This window comes from Trypanosoma melophagium, assembly GCF_022059095.1.
Source record: "Trypanosoma melophagium isolate St. Kilda chromosome Unknown ctg15segment0, whole genome shotgun sequence".
NCBI classification, from domain to species: Eukaryota; Euglenozoa; class Kinetoplastea; order Trypanosomatida; family Trypanosomatidae; genus Trypanosoma; species Trypanosoma melophagium.
In genome coordinates this window covers 391,600-415,448 of record NW_027125143.1, presented here as the reverse complement: position 1 = coordinate 415,448, position 23,849 = coordinate 391,600, and the positions used below count along the sequence as shown (strand labels likewise).

Genomic DNA, 23,849 nt, shown 5'->3' with positions numbered 1-23,849 from the left:
GCTATGGTTTCGGCCGCGTAGCTGCAGGCTAGGGGGCCAGCTCCTGCGCGTGGTGCTAAGCAGTTCGCCATCCTTGTAAATCATCGCCGCTGCCCCGGATTTGACACCCAGGAATACCGAGCCATCAGTCCAAATTTCATAATGTGTACGGGGTAGTGGTGTTTCTCCCATGCGGCGGAAATGTCGGGCTATCCAACGCTCAGATGCTTCCTTTTTGTGTTCTTCAGAGTTGCCAGCGGAGACGTTACCCAGTGATGTGAAGAAGCGAGCGCGCTTACCGAAACGCAGTGTCGGTGTTAATAGCGGCAACTCGCGTGGCTCTATATGGAGCGTTGGGTATGCCTTCATTATGCGCACATAGAAGTTTCGGACTGGGTGGTTCAAGTGGTAAACCTGATCAGCGCTATCTTTCAGGGATCCACCTCTTGTCTGGCATAGTAAGAAGTGTTTGAGGCTCCGTATCATGGCTGTCGTTTCTAGTGGTAGAAGACGGGCTTCTCGTAGTGCGTCGTCGGAGCGACATCCAAATGGGATTCCTGCTATGGTTCGACAAGCTTTGTTTTGGCCTGCTGCTAATTGTTGGCGGCGTGTGGGTGAAGCATCCCAGTACCAGACCTCAAATCCATATAGCGCCTGGGCTTGAACTAGGGCCAGATAGAAAGCGCGCAAAACATCCCGTTTTGGGCCCCATGCGGCGGACGAGATTGCAGCGAGCTGCAACAAACAAAGATTCATGCGTTGCCTCGTCCGTATTAAATGGGAGGACACTCCGCGATGGTGTTGGAATGTAATTCCGAGAAGTCTTGGAGCTTTCTCTAGACCGACAGGGTGCCGCGCAGTTAAAGGGAAAGGGGGTTTGGGTCCAATGATCCAAAGAGGGTGTATTTCGTTTTCTCTGCGTTTACTTCCATGAAGTGGCTCTTGGACCATTCATCAACCACATTTATTCCGCTTTGTAGCACACTGTTGATGACGTCTCTGTTCCCATGCCGTGCTGCTAGCGTGAGGTCATCAGCAAAAAAGCCGTGGTACAGAAGAGGAACTTGAGATAATCGTTTGCTTAGAGTGTTCATTACTATAATGAACATAAGCGGGCCTAGAACCGTTCCTTGTGGTACGCCGCGGTGGAATAGCATTAGTGGTGAGGATTTTCCTTGGACTCGTACTTTAGCCTGAGGTCCTTTTAAAAATGGGGCTGGCCATCGGATGATGTGGGGTGGGAGCTCCATCCCTCGCATCGCACTAACAATGCGGTCGTGATCTACAGTATCGAAGGCCTTGGCGTAATCAACGAATACGGCCCCTTTGCGCGAGTCGTACGAAGCTCTCTTTGAGGGCTGCGCGCAGGTGTAGTAATTGGTCTAGTGTGTAGTGGCCAGGCCTGAACCCGGATTGTTGTGGGGTCAGCTTGGATTCAATAACATCCCGAATGCGGGCTGCTACAATCCTTTCCATTAGTTTGGAAATACAGCTAGTTAATGTGAGTGGTCTAGACGAGTCTAGGTCTGTTGCCTTCTTCCCTGGTTTGGGGAGGGGCGCAATAACACCTACTTTCAAGCAGCTGGGAAAATACCAGTGCGGAGACTTTCATTGAAAAGTGAAAGGGTTTCTGCTTTCGCTCTGGGTCCCAAATGTTGGAGAGCCTCGCTGCAAATCCCATCCGGACCAGCCGCCGTTCCTTTCGGGAGAAGGCGCTGGGCCCGTTCCAGTTCCGCTTCTGTAATGGGTGCAAATTCCTCGCCGACAACTGGGATGGGTGGCGGAGGGTGGGAGTGTGGGTGCCGTCTGGCTCGTGTGGGGTGCAAACGGATAAAGTGCTTGGCCTTCTGATTTTCCGTGAGCACCGTGTTGTTAATCTTTATCGCCGGGGTGCTCGGTGGGCGTGGGGCGTAAATCCTCTTTACAATGTTCCAACGGCAGCCGTCTGCTACGGCCATCTTGCCGCAGAGGGCTTTCCATCTTTTATGGGAGGCTTGTCTCGGCATCTCTTGGGCGTACTGCCAACCTGTCTCTATAGACAGAGGCTTTGCATTGGTGGATCTCCGACTCAATCTCACTGAGTTCTGGAGTCCAAAGGGGACGGTGTCTCGCCCTCCGCGGGGATCGCTGCAGCTGTTGCGATGCGGATCGCGGAGGCGAGTAACCGTTCTCTTTTGTGAACGCTCATCTTCTGTGTTGGTAGTTTTCGGCAATGAGCATTTGACATTTGTCTAAAACGAGACCGTTTCGCCTTCTTCCATACATAGAGTGGGGCACGGGGGCGAGGGAACCGCAGTGGTTCATCATCATCTCCTGCTACGTCGAAGAGGATGATATAATGGTCACTATCCGGAGAGAACTTGGCTGTCCAAGACTCTATGCGACACTCTCGGGATAGTGTCACGTCCGGCGCGGACGGACCGTGACGTGTAGTGTGGCGGGTGCTTTCTCCAGTGTTCTTTATGACGCAATCGTTATCTAGGCACCATTGCACTAGAACATCGCCACGTGTATCAGGTGGAATCGCGCGATCCCAGGCCAACGCATGCGCGTTAGCATCTGCACCAATGGGGTGGGGTCCGCTGGTCGTCAAGAGCGCGTCCAGTTGCGATGCTGTAAATGATCCCCCTGGAGGGAAGTATGCTGACGTCACTGAGAGCGCCAGCCCTTCTGTCAAATGGGTCGTTGCGTGAGTATGCCCAATGCTCGCCACAACGGACGATCCTACTTCCACCGGCAGGTCTTCACGAACCAGAATCGAAACGCCGCCACCTTTAGAGGGGCGGGACACTCCATGATTTTGATCGCCAGCGATTGTGAAACTCGACACTTCCGCACAAGACATTTTCGTCTCGCTTAGAAGGCCGAATGACACGTTTTCCTCAACGAGGGTTTTGTGGAGAGCAAGCCTCTTGGCCTGGGTAAGTCCAGCTGAGTTCCAATGCATACCTCGCAGGGAAGGGCCGGGATTTTCCTCCACATCACCGCTCAGCAGTAACTTGGTACAGGTGATACTGCTGACAGCACGTCGGCAAGTGCCCCAGGACCTTCTTGGATTCAGTTCTGCCCCAGCACGACGCGGCTGGTCCCGGTGCTGTGCGACGCCGTAGCTTAAGCGCCAGCGAGTTTTCCAGAAGAAAAAAAATCGCTGGCCCTTGGCTTCCTCCGGCAATACGGGGTGCTGGACCTTGGCACCACGTTGGGGCGGCCGGCGTCACCAAGGAAATGGGATCTTGCTGCGCTGATTTCGCCGATGCACAATTCCCAAATAGTGAACGACAGAGGGCTTCGCTTTTCACCCCGTTGTAATTTAAAGGTATCGATCCATTCGTGTCAAATAGGCCGATGTCGAGGTTGCGAAGAGATCCCGCTGCAACCACTGAACTTTCACACTTTTGGTTTTCCCCTTCTTCGGCCATCAGCCGTTTAAGGTGCTCCGAAATGGCATTTATGCTTTGCAGAATGGTTAGCCCCTTTCCTTCCGGCAGCAAAGCGGGCGCGCCCCGAAAAAACAGGGACTTCTTGGAAGGCATTATGCCGACAGGGAGGGGGCTCGATACAAAACTCCTTGGTGTGTTCGGATGGAAATGTGGAATGTTACCCCCACCAAATGCAAACAAGAAGATAATCGCAACGCGTTGGGGCCGCTAAAAAACCCAAAGGGCTCTGCAAAAGGGCACCGGGCACGAAGGTTGCCACCAAAGATATTTAATGGGTCACCTCAACCCGGCGGGAAAGGTAAAAAAAAATTCTAATTTCACGGAATTTACAATAAAAGAATAACAGGGTGGATAATGCGAGGGCATGGGGGCCAAAAAAGTTGAGGGGAACCACATCCGCGGATGCACGTGCGCGCGCCTTGCGGCGGCGGCTGTCCTTCGCGGCGGTTGGCCAGCGGCCCCGAAACTAGGGACACCCCCGGAATACAAGAGAACACCTTGGTGATTAAGATTTGCCTTATCGCGGTGCCAGGGTTAAGCGCTTGAATTTATTCAGGCAAACCAAAAGCACCCAACAATTTTTTTAGGGAGGTGGCTTCCTTAACAGCCGCTATTTCTTTTTCTTTTTCTTTTAAGGGGGGGCCTCCTAAAAACCCAGGTCAAAAATTTATTTTTGATACGTTTGCTTTTCGGAATGCTATCCCTCGGTGGGGTTTGGCCTTCGAGAGGTGGTGCCAAGGTCCATTGCCTCGTGTTTTTCGGGGGAAGCCATGCCCGGCATTCTTCTCTTCTGGGGGTTTGCCGGTTCGTAAGCTACAAACGTCGCACAGTGCCGGGACCAGCCGTGTCTTGCTGGGACAAAACTTTAATCCGAGAAGGCCCCGGGGGCACGCACCAGCTAGCCATCAGCAGCGGTTTCTTTTACATATTTCACCTTTGTGCGAATGCTGCTGGGGAGAGGCACGGACCCTAGAGATATGGTAGCAGCTATACCCTCCCGCGGCGGGAATTGGATTTAGCTGCTGAGGCAACTCAGAGGGGCGATAAGAATCCAAATCCCACCACCGACGAGATTCTCCAGAATCCCTTTGCCATACGCACCCTAAGTGTGTAGTGGTATCATAAAAAACCAAAAAGAAAAAAATATATACATATAATATAAAATAAAAAAAGCATGTATATATAAACCGTCGTTGGTGGCCGCGCCATTGGGGTAATACCGATAAAGGCGCGAAGAACGAAAAAAAAAAGGACAGAGTTTATTAAACATAGGGCTCCTGGCTCGTAGCGCTCCCATTTTTCGAGTATGCAATGAAGAAAATAAAGAGACTCCTTCAAGAGCGGCGCCATGCATGGACACACACCGCCGTGCGAAAATGATTGGGTTAATCTTTTTTTTTTCTGAAACAATTTTCAATGCCATGTATTCTTTCTTTCAACCCGCATGCCGGCAGTGCCGGGCTTGCTTTGATACTGTTTATAGGTTTCCCATTGGGACGGAGCAGTGCTCAAGGGCCAGGTTCGCTATTAAGTTTAATTGGGTCCTCACTTCGTGACTCGTTGGGTTTCTGGATTGGTATGGGGTAGCCTTTCTCAAAGAAGCGAATTGGGATCTATCAACTACATACCACCGATTTTTTATTATCAGGACAATCCGCTTTTACACCTTCATGCTTCATAAGGAAGAGGGTATTGCTTACCACGTGCGGTCTGGTTGTTTTAAAGACTGGCTGGTGTTCCTTTCTGTTGGGCTGAAGATATGATTTCGTTTTCTTATCGTAAGGATCTATGTATGGGTTATCTGGATTGAAATGTTATTTTTGAAGCTTAATGTGGTAAGTTCTTCATCGTTTGTATCTTGGTAGCTTCTTTTTGGAGACTGCGCTTGCAGAACGTTGGCATCTGGTGGTCGCGGATTCGTCTCAAACGATGGAACCTTCGTGCGACTCAGCTTGGGAATGTGAGGAATAATTTTATAAGCCTTTTATTTCCCAGAATCCAGATTTTATTGTGAGATGAGGGATGTGTTTCGGTGCCACGGTGGATATTAGGAATGGGAATTCTTGGAACCCACCCCATAGCAGAGATAGATTTGTTTTTTGCCGGAATGTAAGCGTGTCGGCCTTCTATTGTGGCAAAGGAATTCGGGAAAAGATGAAATTTATATTGGCACTTAATCACCATCGCCGATTGCCATATATAGCGGCTATAATGTGGTGATTGCTTCTCTAGGAATGGTCATACCATCCAATTGGTAGCGAGAGATCCTTAAGAGAGTCTCTTGTCTGGTATGGGGTCGCCTTGTCTTGCTGTGGGTAGTGTTCGCTCTCTTGTGTTGTAAGTTAAAAGTAATCCCTGAGACATGGTACGGCGCAATTGGGCTGAGAAGGGAATCGGGTGGAACATTGCGCTGCCATGCCTGTGTTTCTTAGTTGACGCCTTCGCCTATCGCCAAAGCTCCATTTCTGCAGATCTGCCCGTTCAAATTTATACATCAGGGGTGGGGCGGGGGTGTGTGGGAAAGCACGGTGGCGGCATGGCGGCGTTCGACCCCGACGCCAAGCAAAACCTTTCCTTCGCCAGGCCGATTCTTGCCAGAAGCGCCGGCGCAACCTTCATTCGAAAACCGTTCCCGTATGAAAATTGCCCCCCTTCGACGCAAACAAAGCGGGAAATCCCTTTCGGTTGGGGCCCAGAAAGGCGAAGGTGAAAGCACAGGCTGGGGCGCTGCCACGGCCCCGCCAATCAAACCCAAACCAAAACCCCCACCACACAACACCTTTAACGAAGGGGCGGGGTGCGTTGGGGACCCGTGGGCCCTGATGCGTTCCATTTGGGTCTTTCGACGGTTGGCCGGGGGTGTCCTCCGCACCTTTGCTTGGAAGCAATTTGCTGCGAGCGGCTCTGGGGACGACGCGGCTGAAGGAACCCACGGGGCCAAGAAGGACGCGCCGCGCGCCGGGAAAGACGCCGGAAGCCGGGAAATTTGACGGCGCCCGGTCTTGCAGGCGGAATGGGCGGCCGCGGCGAAGCTTCTCTTGGCGTGTTGGGCCGTCGCAAGATTGCGAGGGTCTTTTGGGGCCGCTCCAGCTCCGCCAAAAGTTCCAAGAGGTTCCCGGGCCATTTTCTTACAATATTTATTGGGGGCGGGGGCGTTCCATTTCACCTTCTCGTTTTGGTGAGTGGTCACCTGGGGCTTGTTTTTGCTCTGCGTTCTTTGCTGCGGGTTTTTTTTCCTGCTTCTGAGCGTGCGGAGATTCTGTTATCAACTTTTTTTCATACTCTTTGCATAGATAATTCTTTGATAATTTCCTCTCTTTTAAATTCCGTCTTTGGCAGTGGGTTTTGGAATTGGATTCTGTTGTATAAAAGAGTCTTTATGCACATGGATGTAATTTGTGATAATTGATGTGAAAAAAAGACTTATTAACGGAGATACGTTGGGAGGGTTCGATTATCGTTAAGATTGTGAACGTTGGTTGCAAACCGAGAAGTTTGAGGAAACTTGTCGTAGTGAGAATACACATTGAACTGGATATAAATATATAAAAAAATATATATATTATAGAAGCCTGGGGAACGAAGGTCTGAGAAGGCAATGCTAAATAAGTGATTATGATATTGTTTTTATTTGCGTTTTTTTTTTCTTTGCTTTGCCTATGATTTATCCTTTCCCATAAAATAACTCTGTTGAATGTTGGGAATTAAAGTTTTTTTTCTCGTTCCGTCCTTACCCAGAGCTAAGTGCCCTCCATGTGAAGAGATCCAATAGTGACGAAACCAAAGAAGTTTGCCACCTCATAAGTAATCAACGAATTCGAGTAACATAGATTGGTTTTATTAATTGCTTTATTTTGACGTTTATTCAACGGTTGACGGGGGATATAACATAGAAGGATGCTGATATTAAATCTCCCCTTTAATATTTTCTTTCCTTTAATATATATGTATATATATTTGGGTATAGAAGGAAGCGACAAGGTTTAAATAGGGCGCATATTCTTTTCTATCCTCTACAGAAAATTATGGGAAAGAGAAAAATAGAAGAAGTTTGCTAAATAATAATAATAATAATAATAATAATAATAATAATAATAATAATAATAATAATAATAATAATAATAATAACAATGGGCCTCTTGTTTAATCTTCTAAATCCTTCGTTATGAACTTGTATGCTGTTTTTTTTTCTTTTGGCGCGAATTTATTCTTCTCTGTCTTTCCCACATATGTGGTAAGTTTTTCTTCTTTTTGCTCTCCCCACTGGTGGGTGGGATTGCTTCTCCCAGAGGGGTTCCTAATTACTCCCTCTGGATACAACTGCAAGATGCTTTTTTTTTTTCATCGGACTCTCAATTTCGGCTTATTTGTGATGTTCAGCTTTGGCTCATTTCAAATGCTCCAATAAACAATCTCCTTTACCTCAAATGAAGTCACAGTCAAATCTTTTTACCAATTTGGTTTTGGAGTGTCTTCCAATTGCTAGATTAACAATACATTTTCTCTTTCTTTTACCCGTTTTCCCTTTGATTCTCACTCTATCTGTTCCATGGAATAATCAAATCAAATTTTTAGGAAAAACATAAAATATTTCTATTGCATAAAGACTCAAAAGTAAATTGAGGGCTACCATAGAAAATAAATTCAATGGGGAAAATATAACGTTCATGGATAAAAAAAAAACTGATTATTGGACTCCTCTGAAAGGAATAAAATGACTTCAGTTACTAGGCGTTGTATTGACGTTTCTTGATAACATGTCTGAATAATGTTAATTTATTGTTTGCTGAAGAGTTCTGTCGAATTGGTTCTGAAAAAAGAAAAGAAACGATCAACTATGCTTTTATGGAGGATGGAGCATCGTGGAAAAACTCGATGCGAATAATATGGTGGATTATTGTGTTCGTATGCAGGAAAAAGAGGAAGATGACCACTGACTGTGCTTTTTTGCTAACCATCGCTCCAAAGTGACAAATTAAGTACCTCCTAAAGTCAATGGATATTAGGTGATTCTTATATACATTGGTTAAGAATCTTTATCAGCAACGAATGATATGTGCGTTGTGTTGTGTAACTGGTAGTTCTAGTGTATCAAGAATAGAAAAAAATATTTTTATTAATTCCTTCTGCTAAAACATCAAAAAGAAAGATATTAGAGGTGGCTACTCAAGTGCCCCGTAATGACAACGAACTTAGTCATAACAACAGAAATTTAGTCCCCAAAGGTAAAGTTCCCAGTGATTATTCGATTTCTTAATTAGATCGTCAGAAAACGAGCAAAGGTTCCAGCCGCACCAAAAAAAAAAATAGTTAAAAAAAGCACCTAGAAAAGATGATTCCACTCCATTCACATTTTGGAAGGAAAATATGTTCATATCCTAAAACAAAATAAACGCGGAACAGACGAAATAACAACGAAAACAACAACAACAACAACAACAACAACCATAATTGTACTACTGTTAAAGGGAACTATGAGACGGCTCTTGTACCAAAAATAAAAGGGGATTAACATACTGCCTAGTAAAAATAACATGGACCTAGTACACTGCAGAAAAAAGCTCCGAAAAAAAAAACACTTGTATGTGCACACGATAACATCACAGCGCCACCCCACCAGTGGTTGGGGCCATGGAAAGCAGTGCCATAAACGCTTTTAATTATTACATTGTCAAAAAAAAAGTAAAACTTAAACAACCTTCCATTAATCTTCACCACGGAAAATAAATGGCTTTTTATTGCAGAATGCGTAGTACACTGAAGAGATTCAAGTAATAAATACATATTAGTTATGTAACTACACGAGAGTAGCAAAAAGCGAAGTATTACCAATCCAAGCAAAATATCATTCAATGCTATACCATACAGCAGGGCTACTACAAAAACAACAAAAAACAAGAAACTCATAATTTGTGTCTCTTTCCTCATTAATACACTATAAAAATGTTCAAAAAAAAACTTCTTCATTTCCACTAATTGTTTTCATTTTCCTATTATCAAAGAAAGCCCACAAAAGAAAGGTAAATGGCAAAATCAGAAGAACAAAATTATGATACTTTACTTGGTAGAGCACCCGAATCCACAAACACTGGAGAAAAAAGGTATGCTGCACTATATGTATTAATCGGCATTACTGGCCTTGGAACGGCATCCATGGGGTTTGGGTGGTGGAACAGAGCGGATTATTTTCACCACATAGGGGAATATCCCAATGGATGGGTTGGCTACGATGTATTCGCCTTCATTGGCTTACTGCTGTTCACTGTGTTTTCCCCCTCTGGCGTGACACTCTTGTACGTTGGTGTGAGCACGCTGATGCGGCTGTGGGGCGGGATGCTGGGGTTGGCTGTTTTCGGTGCTTTGGGTGTCGTCCTCGTTGTCGTTGGAAGCCTGGGAATGGTGTGGGGAAACGAGACGATGCAGTGCCTGGGTATCTTCTGCGTTGACACCGCAAAGTATGCTCTTGTGCCTGGTGCGAGACCCGAGGCTGGTCTGGGGTTCCGGTCGATGATTGGCATGACTGCGTTCTTCTCGCTTTTGCCGATGGGCCTGGTTATCCTGACACAGGTCGCTCTGAGGGCATTCAGACTGGACCGCCGGTTGCTTGCACCCAGGCGCCAGAGACTCGTGCTGGAGCGGACACACGTCGTGCCCTTTGCAGTGGTTGCGTTTATCTTCATCGTGTGCTGGGCGCTCGTTTCATTCTACATGCCAAACTCGTGGGAATATTTTACAGCAAGTAGAATTGCGCGAAATGCACAACTGCTGGTCACGCAGAACTACACCCTATGTCGAACGGATGATGGGCATTTCACGTGTCCTGAGCTGCCGTGGTCGTGGGTGTTTACGCGCAACTGGGTGTGGAGGGACACCTTGGTACTGAAGATGTACCCAAGCAACATCTTTTTCTTCTCGTACCTGCTCATCACGCTGCTGAGTGCTGTTGCCACTCGCGCGAGCCACAGAGGGCGCAGGCTGATGATGCGGCGGTGTCCGCTGCTGCGAAGCTTTACTTACGGGGAGGCGGGCTTTGCCCTTCTGACGGTGTCCATGCTGCTGCTGTTCTTCCTGTACTGGGTGCTGGGCCACAATTATAATAGTTACTATGCTGGAGGAACTGACAGCGGCGTAAGACATTCTGAGCGGTGGGCGCGTTCGCTCGGTCAGCTGGCGGTTGCGCTCCTGTCACTGTGCGTGTTTCCTGCGAGTCGGTACTCTGTCCTGCATTCCATTATGGGGACGTCGTGGGAGTCCTCGATCTGGGTGCACAAGGTGCTGGGGTACGGTATGCTGCTGGCGACGACTGGTCACATGGTGGCGTGGTATGTTTTTTATTGGGAAATAGGTACGTTTCCCAAAGACATATTGTCGGTACCTATGAGTGCAGGTATATCTGTTGACAATTTCACTGTTCCTCTGATCACACTGACGACATGGTTTATGCTTGTGGCGATGGGCGTGTTTGCGCTGGAACCCGTGCGGCGCCGGTTCTTCGAGCTGTTCTACTACCTACACATTGCGGCGTTCTACATGATTGTCCCCACGGTGCTGTGGCATGCCGCTGCTGCGTGGGAGTACTTCCTTCCCGGGCTGACTGTGTGGTTCATGGATCGTCTGCTTCGTATGTATCGGAGTGCGTCTACGGTGGAGGTTGTGTCAGCTGTTGCCAGTGACGCTTTTGTGGAGTTGCGTTTCCGGCACGCGACGCTGAACGCTGCCCCTGGGCAGTATGCGTTTATAAACGTCCCTGAGCTGTCGCTGTTGCAGTGGCACCCGTTCAGCTTCAGCAGTGCAAGCGAGGGATGCTACACGTTTCACATCAAGTCTATGGGGGAGGGCACTTGGACGGGACGGCTTGTGGAGCTTGTGAAGGCACGTGGCAACAACCTCTCGCTAAGTGTTGACGGACCATGCGGCCGTGTCTCGGACTTTGACGACTACAAGGCGGTTGTGCTTGTTGCTGGCGGAATTGGCGTGACGCCGTGCGCCGCGATTTACGGGTATTTCCGTCGACTGGAGTTGGAGGGAGCACGTTGCCCCGCTGTGACGCTGCTCTGGACACTCCGAGACGCGGAGCTACTGCCCATGATGTCACACCTGTGGGATGACAATGAAACGAATGGATTACCCTATCTAAGTAATATAAACACGAAATGTGGGGAAGAGTTGCAGGAAGCTACGAGCTCTGGCGCAGCGTCGACACTTCACCTTTTCTTGACTGGTGTTGCCTCTTCTGAGGTTGTTTCTGCACCAAGTGTGTCCGTTTCGACGCAGCGGCTTGTTGTTGCCACTGAAATATCGCGTGCTGTTGTCGGTGAGGACCCACGAGAGGTGTTGGTGTTCGTGTGTGGTCCTGCTGGCCTGGTGAAGTGCACGAGAGATGTCGCCGTCTCCCTCGGATTCACTTTCTACGAAGAGAATTTTCTTCTATAGGTAACATAAAATAAAATAAAACAAAACAAATCCACATTTGTGTATTTAAGTATATATTTTTTTATGTAGTGAATTTTATTAGGGCTAGAATACTTGGCTGACCTGAAGATTTCTATATCTTCAGCTTTTTGAATGGTAGTATCGTAATAGGACAATTATGGACAACTACAATATCAACTTCTGCATTTTTTTTAGAGAATTTCTTTCCCGGTGTCTTGTATTTGGGCACTGTTTTTTCTTTTCCGTTTTTCTTTTCTGTTTTTTCTTTTCTGCATGTGGGGTAGTGGAAATGTTCACTGTGCCTACGCACTACCTCAGCCAGTACGATGAGTGGACTCAGGGTATTTTGTGCTGGTTTTGGGGCCTCAGTTTTCACGGGCTTCGACTCTTCTCCACACGCTTACTAATGCTCTTTTTTGTGCCTGGAACCTTTTTGTGCTGTTCTTTTATTATTATTGTTATTATTAATAATATTATTTGATGTTGGTGCTGTCTTCACTTATCTTCCCCCATTCTCATTTTCCAAAAATTATCTTGACAAAGCTATAGAGAAGGAAATACGTTTGAGCGCCAGGATCATGGACCTCGACTCATCCCTTCTGCCATCACAGGTGTATCAAAAGGATTCTCACATTATGGGAATAGGGGCTACACTTTTGGGAGCACTTGGTATTGGGATCGCATCCATGGGGTTTGGGTGGTGGAACAGAGCGGATTATTTTCACCACATAGGGGAATATCCCAATGGATGGGTTGGCTACGATGTATTCGCCTTCATTGGCTTACTGCTGTTCACTGTGTTTTCCCCCTCTGGCGTGACACTCTTGTACGTTGGTGTGAGCACGCTGATGCGGCTGTGGGGCGGGATGCTGGGGTTGGCTGTTTTCGGTGCTTTGGGTGTCGTCCTCGTTGTCGTTGGAAGCCTGGGAATGGTGTGGGGAAACGAGACGATGCAGTGCCTGGGTATCTTCTGCGTTGACACCGCAAAGTATGCTCTTGTGCCTGGTGCGAGACCCGAGGCTGGTCTGGGGTTCCGGTCGATGATTGGCATGACTGCGTTCTTCTCGCTTTTGCCGATGGGCCTGGTTATCCTGACACAGGTCGCTCTGAGGGCATTCAGACTGGACCGCCGGTTGCTTGCACCCAGGCGCCAGAGACTCGTGCTGGAGCGGACACACGTCGTGCCCTTTGCAGTGGTTGCGTTTATCTTCATCGTGTGCTGGGCGCTCGTTTCATTCTACATGCCAAACTCGTGGGACAAATTTACTGCTGGGGATTGCGCGAAATGCACAACTGCTGGTCACGCAGAACTACACCCTATGTCGAACGGATGATGGGCATTTCACGTGTCCTGAGCTGCCGTGGTCGTGGGTGTTTACGCGCAACTGGGTGTGGAGGGACACCTTGGTACTGAAGATGTACCCAAGCAACATCTTTTTCTTCTCGTACCTGCTCATCACGCTGCTGAGTGCTGTTGCCACTCGCGCGAGCCACAGAGGGCGCAGGCTGATGATGCGGCGGTGTCCGCTGCTGCGAAGCTTTACTTACGGGGAGGCGGGCTTTGCCCTTCTGACGGTGTCCATGCTGCTGCTGTTCTTCCTGTACTGGGTGCTGGGCCACAATTATATTGGCAGGTACAACGACGTTTCAAGTGGGATTGTCATATCCGAGCGGTGGGCGCGTTCGCTCGGTCAGCTGGCGGTTGCGCTCCTGTCACTGTGCGTGTTTCCTGCGAGTCGGTACTCTGTCCTGCATTCCATTATGGGGGCGTCGTGGGAGTCCTCGATCTGGGTGCACAAGGTGCTGGGGTACGGTATGCTGCTGGCGACGACTGGTCACATGGTGGCGTGGTACGTGCGGTACGGCGAAGTGGGGAGTTACCGCGTGGTGTGTTCTCTGTCCCTCCGGTGGAGCCGCCTGGCTATGCTAACGATTTCACTGTTCCTCTGATCACACTGACGACATGGTTTATGCTTGTGGCGATGGGCGTGTTTGCGCTGGAACCCGTGCGGCGCCGGTTCTTCGAGCTGTTCTACTACCTACACATTGCGGCGTTCTACATGATTGTCCCCACGGTGCTGTGGCATGCCGCTGCTGCGTGGGAGTACTTCCTTCCCGGGCTGACTGTGTGGTTCATGGATCGTCTGCTTCGTATGTATCGGAGTGCGTCTACGGTGGAGGTTGTGTCAGCTGTTGCCAGTGACGCTTTGTGGAGTTGCGTTTCCGGCACGCGACGCTGAACGCTGCCCCTGGGCAGTATGCGTTTATAAACGTCCCTGAGCTGTCGCTGTTGCAGTGGCACCCGTTCAGCTTCAGCAGTGCAAGCGAGGGATGCTACACGTTTCACATCAAGTCTATGGGGGAGGGCACGTGGACGGGACGGCTTGTGGAGCTTGTGAAGGCACGTGGCAACAACCTCTCGCTAAGTGTTGACGGACCATGCGGCCGTGTCTCGGACTTTGACGACTACAAGGCGGTTGTGCTTGTTGCTGGCGGAATTGGCGTGACGCCGTGCGCCGCGATTTACGGGTATTTCCGTCGACTGGAGTTGGAGGGAGCACGTTGCCCCGCTGTGACGCTGCTCTGGACACTCCGAGACGCGGAGCTACTGCCCATGATGTCACACCTGTGGGACGATGATGGGGTGACCTCTGCAGATGAACCTGGGGATTTTGGGAGGTGCGTGTCGGAGATTTCGATGCAGGTGTTTTTGACGGGTCATTGCAGTCCGAAGGGGACCGAAAGTACTGCACCCGTGACCAACCGACGTCCGGACGTTGCCACTGAAATATCGCGTGCTGTTGTCGGTGAGGACCCACGAGAGGTGTTGGTGTTCGTGTGTGGTCCTGCTGGCCTGGTGAAGTGCACGAGAGATGTCGCCGTCTCCCTCGGATTCACTTTCTACGAAGAGAATTTTCTTTTATAGGTAACATAAAATAAAACAAAACAAATCCAAATTTGTGTATTTAAGTATATATTTTTTTATGTAGTGAATTTTATTAGGGCTAGAATACTTGGCTGACCTGAAGATTTCTATATCTTCAGCTTTTTGAATGGTAGTATCGTAATAGGACAATTATGGACAACTACAATATCAACTTCTGCATTTTTTTTAGAGAATTTCTTTCCCGGTGTCTTGTATTTGGGCACTGTTTTTTCTTTTCCGTTTTTCTTTTCTGTTTTTTCTTTTCTGCATGTGGGGTAGTGGAAATGTTCACTGTGCCTACGCACTACCTCAGCCAGTACGATGAGTGGACTCAGGGTATTTTGTGCTGGTTTTGGGGCCTCAGTTTTCACGGGCTTCGACTCTTCTCCACACGCTTACTAATGCTCTTTTTTTTGCCTGGAACCTTTTTGTGCTGTTCTTTTATTATTATTGTTATTATTAATAATATTATTTGATGTTGGTGCTGTCTTCACTTATCTTCCCCCATTCTCATTTTCCAAAAATTATCTTGACAAAGCTATAGAGAAGGAAATACGTTTGAGCGCCAGGATCATGGACCTCGACTCATCCCTTCTGCCATCACAGGTGTATCAAAAGGATTCTCACATTATGGGAATAGGGGCTACACTTTTGGGAGCACTTGGTATTGGGATCGCATCCATGGGGTTTGGGTGGTGGAACAGAGCGGATTATTTTCACCACATAGGGGAATATCCCAATGGATGGGTTGGCTACGATGTATTCGCCTTCATTGGCTTACTGCTGTTCACTGTGTTTTCCCCCTCTGGCGTGACACTCTTGTACGTTGGTGTGAGCACGCTGATGCGGCTGTGGGGCGGGATGCTGGGGTTGGCTGTTTTCGGTGCTTTGGGTGTCGTCCTCGTTGTCGTTGGAAGCCTGGGAATGGTGTGGGGAAACGAGACGATGCAGTGCCTGGGTATCTTCTGCGTTGACACCGCAAAGTATGCTCTTGTGCCTGGTGCGAGACCCGAGGCTGGTCTGGGGTTCCGGTCGATGATTGGCATGACTGCGTTCTTCTCGCTTTTGCCGATGGGCCTGGTTATCCTGACACAGGTCGCTCTGAGGGCATTCAGACTGGACCGCCGGTTGCTTGCACCCAGGCGCCAGAGACTCGTGCTGGAGCGGACACACGTCGTGCCCTTTGCAGTGGTTGCGTTTATCTTCATCGTGTGCTGGGCGCTCGTTTCATTCTACATGCCAAACTCGTGGGACAAATTTACTGCTGGGGGGATTGCGCGAAATGCACAACTGCTGGTCACGCAGAACTACACCCTATGTCGAACGGATGATGGGCATTTCACGTGTCCTGAGCTGCCGTGGTCGTGGGTGTTTACGCGCAACTGGGTGTGGAGGGACACCTTGGTACTGAAGATGTACCCAAGCAACATCTTTTTCTTCTCGTACCTGCTCATCACGCTGCTGAGTGCTGTTGCCACTCGCGCGAGCCACAGAGGGCGCAGGCTGATGATGCGGCGGTGTCCGCTGCTGCGAAGCTTTACTTACGGGGAGGCGGGCTTTGCCCTTCTGACGGTGTCCATGCTGCTGCTGTTCTTCCTGTACTGGGTGCTGGGCCACAATTATATTGGCAGGTACAACGACGTTTCAAGTGGGATTGTCATATCCGAGCGGTGGGCGCGTTCGCTCGGTCAGCTGGCGGTTGCGCTCCTGTCACTGTGCGTGTTTCCTGCGAGTCGGTACTCTGTCCTGCATTCCATTATGGGGGCGTCGTGGGAGTCCTCGATCTGGGTGCACAAGGTGCTGGGGTACGGTATGCTGCTGGCGACGACTGGTCACATGGTGGCGTGGTACGTGCGGTACGGCGAAGTGGGGGAGTTACCGCGTGGTGTGTTCTCTGTCCCTCCGGTGGAGCCGCCTGGCTATGCTAACGATTTCACTGTTCCTCTGATCACACTGACGACATGGTTTATGCTTGTGGCGATGGGCGTGTTTGCGCTGGAACCCGTGCGGCGCCGGTTCTTCGAGCTGTTCTACTACCTACACATTGCGGCGTTCTACATGATTGTCCCCACGGTGCTGTGGCATGCCGCTGCTGCGTGGGAGTACTTCCTTCCCGGGCTGACTGTGTGGTTCATGGATCGTCTGCTTCGTATGTATCGGAGTGCGTCTACGGTGGAGGTTGTGTCAGCTGTTGCCAGTGACGCTTTTGTGGAGTTGCGTTTCCGGCACGCGACGCTGAACGCTGCCCCTGGGCAGTATGCGTTTATAAACGTCCCTGAGCTGTCGCTGTTGCAGTGGCACCCGTTCAGCTTCAGCAGTGCAAGCGAGGGATGCTACACGTTTCACATCAAGTCTATGGGGGAGGGCACGTGGACGGGACGGCTTGTGGAGCTTGTGAAGGCACGTGGCAACAACCTCTCGCTAAGTGTTGACGGACCATGCGGCCGTGTCTCGGACTTTGACGACTACAAGGCGGTTGTGCTTGTTGCTGGCGGAATTGGCGTGACGCCGTGCGCCGCGATTTACGGGTATTTCCGTCGACTGGAGTTGGAGGGAGCACGTTGCCCCGCTGTGACGCTGCTCTGGACACTCCGAGACGCGGAGCTACTGCCCATGATGTCACACCTGTGGGACGATGATGGGGTGACCTCTGCAGATGAACCTGGGGATTTTGGGAGGTGCGTGTCGGAGATTTCGATGCAGGTGTTTTTGACGGGTCATTGCAGTCCGAAGGGGACCGAAAGTACTGCACCCGTGACCAACCGACGTCCGGACGTTGCCACTGAAATATCGCGTGCTGTTGTCGGTGAGGACCCACGAGAGGTGTTGGTGTTCGTGTGTGGTCCTGCTGGCCTGGTGAAGTGCACGAGAGATGTCGCCGTCTCCCTCGGATTCACTTTCTACGAAGAGAAGTATTTGTGATGGACTATAAGTTATTATGTTAGCGAGAATGATAGTCATAATGTTGTGTTTTATTGTCTGGAGTTGCGATAGTTTATAGAGATTTACGCTGTTTTGTTTGCTGTTTGTATATTGGGTATATATGTTTTCTGTTGGCCATCAAATTTCGTAAAGAATGATTTGGTCGTGTTTGTTGTACCTGTTTGAATGGATAATGTTTTTTTTTCGAAGAAATCGTGTTTGTAGTGTTGTTGATAATTGTAAGCGAGAAAGTTTTTGAAATTCTGTTTTAGATGGCCATTTGTGTTGTGACCTGTGTGTTGCTTTTCTTGTTTCTGCAATGGTGTTGGGACGTAGAGTTTGTATGGGGGTATGTTTTTTGCTGGGTATTTGTGGTTTTCTTTCTCTTTTGATAAGAACGTTTGCGTGTGCATTTTTTTTTTATGGAATGCTGCAGGGACCTTTTATTTATTTTTTATTTTAAAGTGGTTTGTATGTTGATGTGATTGTGGGGTTCAGGACAATTATTTTCGATTCTATTGGAAGCTAGTAAATGATGACCGGGGTTTGTTAAATCTCGCGCTATTTGCGCGGGTGCTGATTATTTTTCCACCTTTGTGTGTGTATGTGTCGTGGGGCTTCTCGAGGGGGAGGTTTGGTCTTGCTTGCGTTTGTGTAATGTATGAATAGTAAATTCTTTCAAATTTGCCATTGTAAAGCGGCGCTTGTGAAGGTGTAAGTTTTGGTATATCCACCCCACTCCCCCAATTATTGCTTCGTAGGAGAATCGGGATAAAATACACTTTCATCACCTTTTTTTTTCTTTTTGGTACCTAATGGTATTAGATGAGAGTGGTGTGGGGTAAGGCAGAGTCATCTTGATGCCCACTCTCACATCTAATTGTAAGCTGCTTTTAACCCAAAAGTACAATCCGCAGAGAGAATCCAAACCTTTTCCATTCTCCATTCTCCTTTATCTTTTCCCTTTTCTTTAAGGAGAAAGCACAGCATAGACGCCTCTCTTGTGCCCCACCCCCCCTTCCCCCCACAAATTCCATCCATGGAGACGACTCAGCCACTGCGGCTGCACGTGGATGTCCTGCGGGGTCGCAATTACCCGCAGACGGAGGACGATCCCTGTCCGTGTTCCACGCGTGTGCAACTCGAGCCGCGGGATGCGGACGGCAAGAGTCCACTCGCCCAACAACACACCACAGCGCTGCAGCCGGACTCCAACGCCCCTTTTTACCACGACGCGGTGGAATTTGATATCCCACCAGGGCACTCCACCGTCACACTCGCCATCGCCGTGGTGGAGACCACACGCCAGGTTGAACCGTTTGTTCTCTTGCACGGAGTCCTTCAGATTTCCCTTACCACACGTGGTCGTCAAGAGACCGTCATCCCACTCACGAAAAACAATCCCATTGAGAATGCAGAAGCCGCCGCACAGGAGGTGATGGACGTCGCCGAGAATGACGATCCATCTCCTGTATTAAGTCTCCGTTATCAAGTACTACGGCAGAAGGATAACGATGATGATGATGATGTGGACTTTCACGCCGATGTTGTGCTGCCGTCAAACGTGGCCCTCACAGGCACCAGCCGTCTTGTCCCAAAGGAGTGCCATTATGTGTGGGTGAATCTCACATCTGATCCTCGCTGGACAGAGGCGTTTCGCTACGCACTCGTGAGTGAGTGGCGGGACCGACAACCCTTATTGGTGGATGTTCCAGCAGATACAGGAAGTCATTCTGCTGCAGGAACTGAAACGGTAACGGAGAGTTCTGCTCGAGAAGGAGGTAGGGTTTCTGTTGTATCTAAATCTAATACACGACCAGTGGGATCGTCTGCAATTGATATTCGCTCTATTGGTGATGTCATTTTGAAGAGGTGGTGTTGCATTAGGTCACATGAGGTTTTAACACGACTTCGTCTTTGCGCAGAGGCCTTTAATCGTGGAGAAAAATCACTCTATTTCACTCGAGAGCGTGAGCTCTCGTTTAGACTTCAACGTAAAGAGCGGATTTACCTCCTAAAAGAAATGACTCAAGACATCCTTTCCAAGACCAAACATACTCCACTTTGTGATTCTATAGATCATTTGTGGATTTTATTTGTTCTGGGTATAAATCATGATCCGGCAGGACCTCGTGTTCTCACCTATGAAGCTCGCAAGAAGATAAGAGAGGCTCAATTTGATGAAAATGACAAGGTTATTCTTCAATCATGTCTTCTAAATTTTATTGTCCCCTCCCTCAGTACGGAACAGTGTGATATTATTTCTGCAGCGGATGCGAACAGTGCCTCTGAAGCAGCCAAGGGTAAAAACTCTGGACGAGAAGAGAAGAATGAAGAAAATGCTGTTCCTGCTCCTGCTTCTAAAGATACCGGTACTGCTACTGGCAGTGGTGGTAATTTGTCACCCCCTGACGCAGAAGTTAGTTTCACAATGTCGATGCTTGATTTGATAGGTGCGATGTTAGATACAATTACAGAGACAGAGTTAATTGCGTCCTTTAAGACATTTGAACCAGCTGTTGCTAAGGCACAACAGCGTATTAAGGAGGGAGCTAAAGAGGAGATTAATAAGGTGTGCAAGATGGTTGTTCCGAAACAGCGACAGAGAAAACCATACAAACCTGGTGAAGGTATTAAGATTGACCATCTTGATATCTTGGGACGCAGAAAGAAGAGTTTCCAACATTTACAAAAGAAGCAATTCTAGTTACTTTCACTTGATACTTCCTCACTATTTTTGGTTCCACAGGATTTATGGAGTTTGTGTTGTTTCCCCCCCTCTCTCTCTCTCTTTGGTACGTGCTTCTATCTCACTTTGTGGGGTACAGAGGAGAATGCCTGTTACTTCGCAATTTGGTTTTTGGAATATCTCTATACAAATGCTTTGTTAACTGCATTACTTTAATTTAGATGCCAAGGCTTTTTCTTTTTTTTTTTTCTTTTTTTTGCTATGTCTTCTTGGGCCCTTTAGAAGGCATACCTTCTTCCTGAGCAGGTGATTGTTGACATTTTTCTTTATCTCAGTACGCTTGGGCTCAGACGTAAAGAAAGAAAAAAACGGGTAAAGTGCGAACTCCACAAAATAAGAAAACCCCCCAAAAAACAAAGTGAAAAGTGAAAATGTTACTGTAGATGAAATGAATACAAACCGAATAGAAAATGGCGGCTTATAAGAAACGAGGAAACAAGATAGAAGTTAAAAAAAAAAACCAAGTAATCTGGAGCTGTAAAAGAGCAACGAAAAAATTATCAGGAAAAAAATATGAAATGACAACGAGGAATAAAGGTAGTGACGTTGGTGATCTTGAATCTCCGTTTCTCGTTTGTTTGCCTGCCTTTTTGTAGTTGATGCTTTTTTATTTATTTCTTTCTTTGTCTTTCTTTCTTTGCAAGTGAGAGAGGATGTGAGCTTGTGTGGTGTGAAAATGTAGGGGAGTCGAATGTATCTGAACTGTCTAGAGGAGTAGTATATTCTTTTATCGATGCTAGTTGCATCGCATTGCGCAAACGTTTATTCATTATATAAATATATATATTTATATATAAATAAGTGCATTGATATGTACATACTTAATATGATTTTGTCTGTTTTCCCCTTTCCTACCCAAGTTTGACACCATGTTTGCTTTAACTTTCTTTCTTTTCTTTTTTTATCCCCTTTTCTTTCATGTTTCTGCTTCTGCTTCCCCATTACTGGAATTTTCTTTCTTTTTTTCCGCCAATGAATACAATATCAGATATTGAAAGAAGAACAGAAATACGCCAAAACGAAAAAGAAAAAAAAACAGGAGTCTCGGATAGCAGCAGAAACACTATGAAGGAAAAAAAAACGAGCAAAAATTAACTTTTTGTTATGTTTCGGGATGTGTGCTCTTCCATAAAAGGTAGGTTAGGAGACGGTACTACATGATGTGACACTTTCAGTCTTTTATTTAAATATTTCAATTATTATTTTTTTTTTTTGGTGATGTAACACGCCGTTTTTTTTTTCTTTTTTTTTTCCTCCTTCTTTTTCTACTGTTTGATATACCTATTCTTTTTCTTTTTTTCTGTGAAGCACAAGGGTGGTGTTGTTTGGTCATTGCGTATAAAGGCGAGAGAGATAGATATAGAAGTAGTTAATTTCGAAGGTGGTGACATCTCTTTTCATTATTATTGTTATTTTCTGTACATATAGCTTTTTTGTATTTTTTATTTTTATTTATTGAGGCATAGAAAAGAAGAAGACGAGGAAAGTGAGGTAATTAATATATATATATATATATATTATTTTTTTCTACCTATCTGTCTATCTATCTATTCAACGATCTTTCCATAATTGACAACAATAATAATGATACGGGGATGGTTGCCTTTTCCCTTCTTTATGCTGCTCCTCACCTTGACGGTATCTGCGGTAGACGTGAATGTTGGTTATACAACATGCGGTACAACAATACCAATTGATAGTCAGTGGGTAACAGCACCCGCCTGGTCGTTGCAGCGAATGTCATTTGGCAAACTCTCACGCTATAACAACATCGTTGATACGGAAATGCTACTTGCGAGACTACCAGTGAGTGATGCTGTGGCAGATTTACTGCGTTCCGAAGCTGGTATGAATCTAAATAGTGTTATTGTATTTGAACTAAATCCAGAACGGTATGTAATGGATGATTGTCGTTTCTTCTGGAATCCATTAAGAGCGGGATTAGATGGTGTAGAGGCAACAGCAGCCCGTATACTCGCATTTGATTCACGTGGTACAACAGAGTCATGCTCTAACACATCAGGTGTTGAAATCATCACTTCATCAATTGAGACATCTCAGTTTATTCCGATAGGTACTGTGGGAGGTCTGGCGCATTCCCTTAGCTTCTCAAGCAGAGAGATCCAGTGGCCAATCACTTTTCGGGTACCACCCAACTGTGCTGTTCATATGCTATTGTTAGTAGATAGACAGGGAAGTATTCATCACTGGTATGTATGGATTCCCGCTACGGCGTATACAGGAGTTACATTATTACTAGTTCTTATCATGACCGTTTATCCGCGTCATATACCAATAGAAGTAACCGTAATCGTGATGTTCTTCACTTTTTTGGGTTATGTGGGAAGTTGTGTGGGTCTTGTAGTAGAAGTGGTAGCTTGGCAGAGTGCTATTGGACGTATGTTTCCATTCCCTGATGCTGTTACTCTCTACTGTTGTTTATCGGTGTTTTATCTTATCTTATTAGCGTTACCGTTAGTACGACGACCCCATCGCGGTATTCTATTTCATGCTATGCTTCGTTTTGCGGTATATGGGGCAAACTGTGCATTATGTTGTGGATACTGGATTGCTGGATATATTGTACTTGGAACCTTATCGCTATTGCAGTTTGTATTATCAAATCTTGTTTTAACGATGGCGTACTCTTACTTTGTTTTAGTACTTGAACGGGCTGGTGTACGTGCGGAGTATTTTTCTAGTGCAGCTGGACTGTTATGGTTTGCACCCATCACACCTTTTGCTCCATGTGCACTGATCTACTGTGATCTTTACGTTATCGAGGAAAATAGTCGTTCTAATCCATATATTGCTTCCATTGTAACGGAGGCGGTTATATTATATAACGCACTTACTTCCTTTCCGTTTGTATTTATACAAAATGTGTGGGGTATCGCTTTACTGGTAGCGGCAACAACATATCACATGCCATTTGCGATTCTCCTCTTTGTATTGCTTCTATTTGTCATTATACACCTTGTGCTATCTATACAGGAGTACATCCGAGCATACCATAAATGGAGCCGCTGCGTCGATTTAGAAACGGCAGAAGGAATGTACTCTTCTTCTTCCAATCATCATCATTACCGTCGTCGTAATAGTTATTGTTGTTGTTGGCGGTGGTGTTTTCTTTGGTTATCACTAGAGCACGTTTTGCGGAGTGCCCGTCATCGTGCGTTGACGGAGGTGGAGAATAATAGACGATGTGTGATGAATATAACTGAAATTGACAATAGGCCCGTGCGTGTTTCTACTAATTTGGCCGGTGGTTCCTCTTTTGATGAGACGATAATGAGTGGGGCCACACAATTTTCCTCACCCGTGCATGAAAACCATGAAGATGAAACGAGAAGAGGGAATGTGTATTGGCCAACAAGCGTTAGTATATAAAAGTAAAAAA

General features: G+C 47.3%; 9 protein-coding genes across 10 annotated transcripts; 7 read left to right on the top strand and 2 right to left on the bottom strand.

Annotated features, from left to right (window-relative positions):
- Positions 1-5,366: 5,366 nt before the first annotated feature.
- LSM04_000459 (uncharacterized protein) lies at positions 5,367-6,543 on the bottom strand (the record flags this gene model as incomplete). Its single annotated transcript, XM_067338476.1, has 2 exons — positions 5,367-5,642; positions 5,947-6,543. The coding sequence occupies 2 exons, from the start codon at positions 6,541-6,543 to the stop codon at positions 5,367-5,369; spliced, it is 873 nt and encodes a 290-aa protein (XP_067193643.1).
- A 2,900-nt stretch (positions 6,544-9,443) lies between these two features.
- LSM04_007193 (uncharacterized protein) lies at positions 9,444-10,162 on the top strand (the record flags this gene model as incomplete). The annotated part of the gene is made up of 2 exons (XM_067338474.1): positions 9,444-9,909; positions 9,987-10,162. The coding sequence occupies 2 exons, from the start codon at positions 9,444-9,446 to the stop codon at positions 10,160-10,162; spliced, it is 642 nt and encodes a 213-aa protein (XP_067193778.1).
- A 43-nt stretch (positions 10,163-10,205) lies between these two features.
- On the bottom strand, positions 10,206-10,556 carry LSM04_000228 (uncharacterized protein; the record flags this gene model as incomplete). The annotated part of the gene is made up of 1 exon (XM_067338473.1): positions 10,206-10,556. One exon carries the CDS (start codon positions 10,554-10,556, stop codon positions 10,206-10,208), a length of 351 nt encoding a protein of 116 aa, XP_067193636.1.
- Positions 10,557-10,859: 303 nt separating this feature from the next.
- On the top strand, positions 10,860-11,852 carry LSM04_006737 (FAD-binding 8; the record flags this gene model as incomplete). Its single annotated transcript, XM_067338472.1, has 1 exon — positions 10,860-11,852. The coding sequence occupies one exon, from the start codon at positions 10,860-10,862 to the stop codon at positions 11,850-11,852; it is 993 nt and encodes a 330-aa protein (XP_067193767.1).
- Positions 11,853-12,430: 578 nt separating this feature from the next.
- On the top strand, positions 12,431-14,092 carry LSM04_008610 (uncharacterized protein; the record flags this gene model as incomplete). The annotated part of the gene is made up of 2 exons (XM_067338471.1): positions 12,431-13,151; positions 13,209-14,092. The coding sequence occupies 2 exons, from the start codon at positions 12,431-12,433 to the stop codon at positions 14,090-14,092; spliced, it is 1,605 nt and encodes a 534-aa protein (XP_067193798.1).
- Positions 14,093-14,208: 116 nt separating this feature from the next.
- Positions 14,209-14,778, top strand: LSM04_005752 (Ferric reductase; the record flags this gene model as incomplete). Its single annotated transcript, XM_067338470.1, has 1 exon — positions 14,209-14,778. One exon carries the CDS (start codon positions 14,209-14,211, stop codon positions 14,776-14,778), a length of 570 nt encoding a protein of 189 aa, XP_067193753.1.
- A 573-nt stretch (positions 14,779-15,351) lies between these two features.
- LSM04_005630 lies at positions 15,352-17,700 on the top strand (the record flags this gene model as incomplete). Of its 2 annotated transcripts, none has more annotated exons than XM_067338468.1 (1): positions 15,352-17,700. In XM_067338468.1, the coding sequence occupies one exon, from the start codon at positions 15,352-15,354 to the stop codon at positions 17,698-17,700; it is 2,349 nt and encodes a 782-aa protein (XP_067193750.1). The 2 variants fall into 2 exon arrangements, with proteins under 2 accessions (XP_067193750.1, XP_067193751.1); XM_067338469.1 differs by having other exon boundaries at positions 17,392-17,700.
- A 1,039-nt stretch (positions 17,701-18,739) lies between these two features.
- Positions 18,740-20,407, top strand: LSM04_009015 (uncharacterized protein; the record flags this gene model as incomplete). The annotated part of the gene is made up of 1 exon (XM_067338467.1): positions 18,740-20,407. The coding sequence occupies one exon, from the start codon at positions 18,740-18,742 to the stop codon at positions 20,405-20,407; it is 1,668 nt and encodes a 555-aa protein (XP_067193804.1).
- Positions 20,408-22,066: 1,659 nt separating this feature from the next.
- LSM04_004999 (uncharacterized protein) lies at positions 22,067-23,839 on the top strand (the record flags this gene model as incomplete). The annotated part of the gene is made up of 1 exon (XM_067338466.1): positions 22,067-23,839. One exon carries the CDS (start codon positions 22,067-22,069, stop codon positions 23,837-23,839), a length of 1,773 nt encoding a protein of 590 aa, XP_067193737.1.
- Between the last annotated feature and the right edge of the window lie 10 nt (positions 23,840-23,849).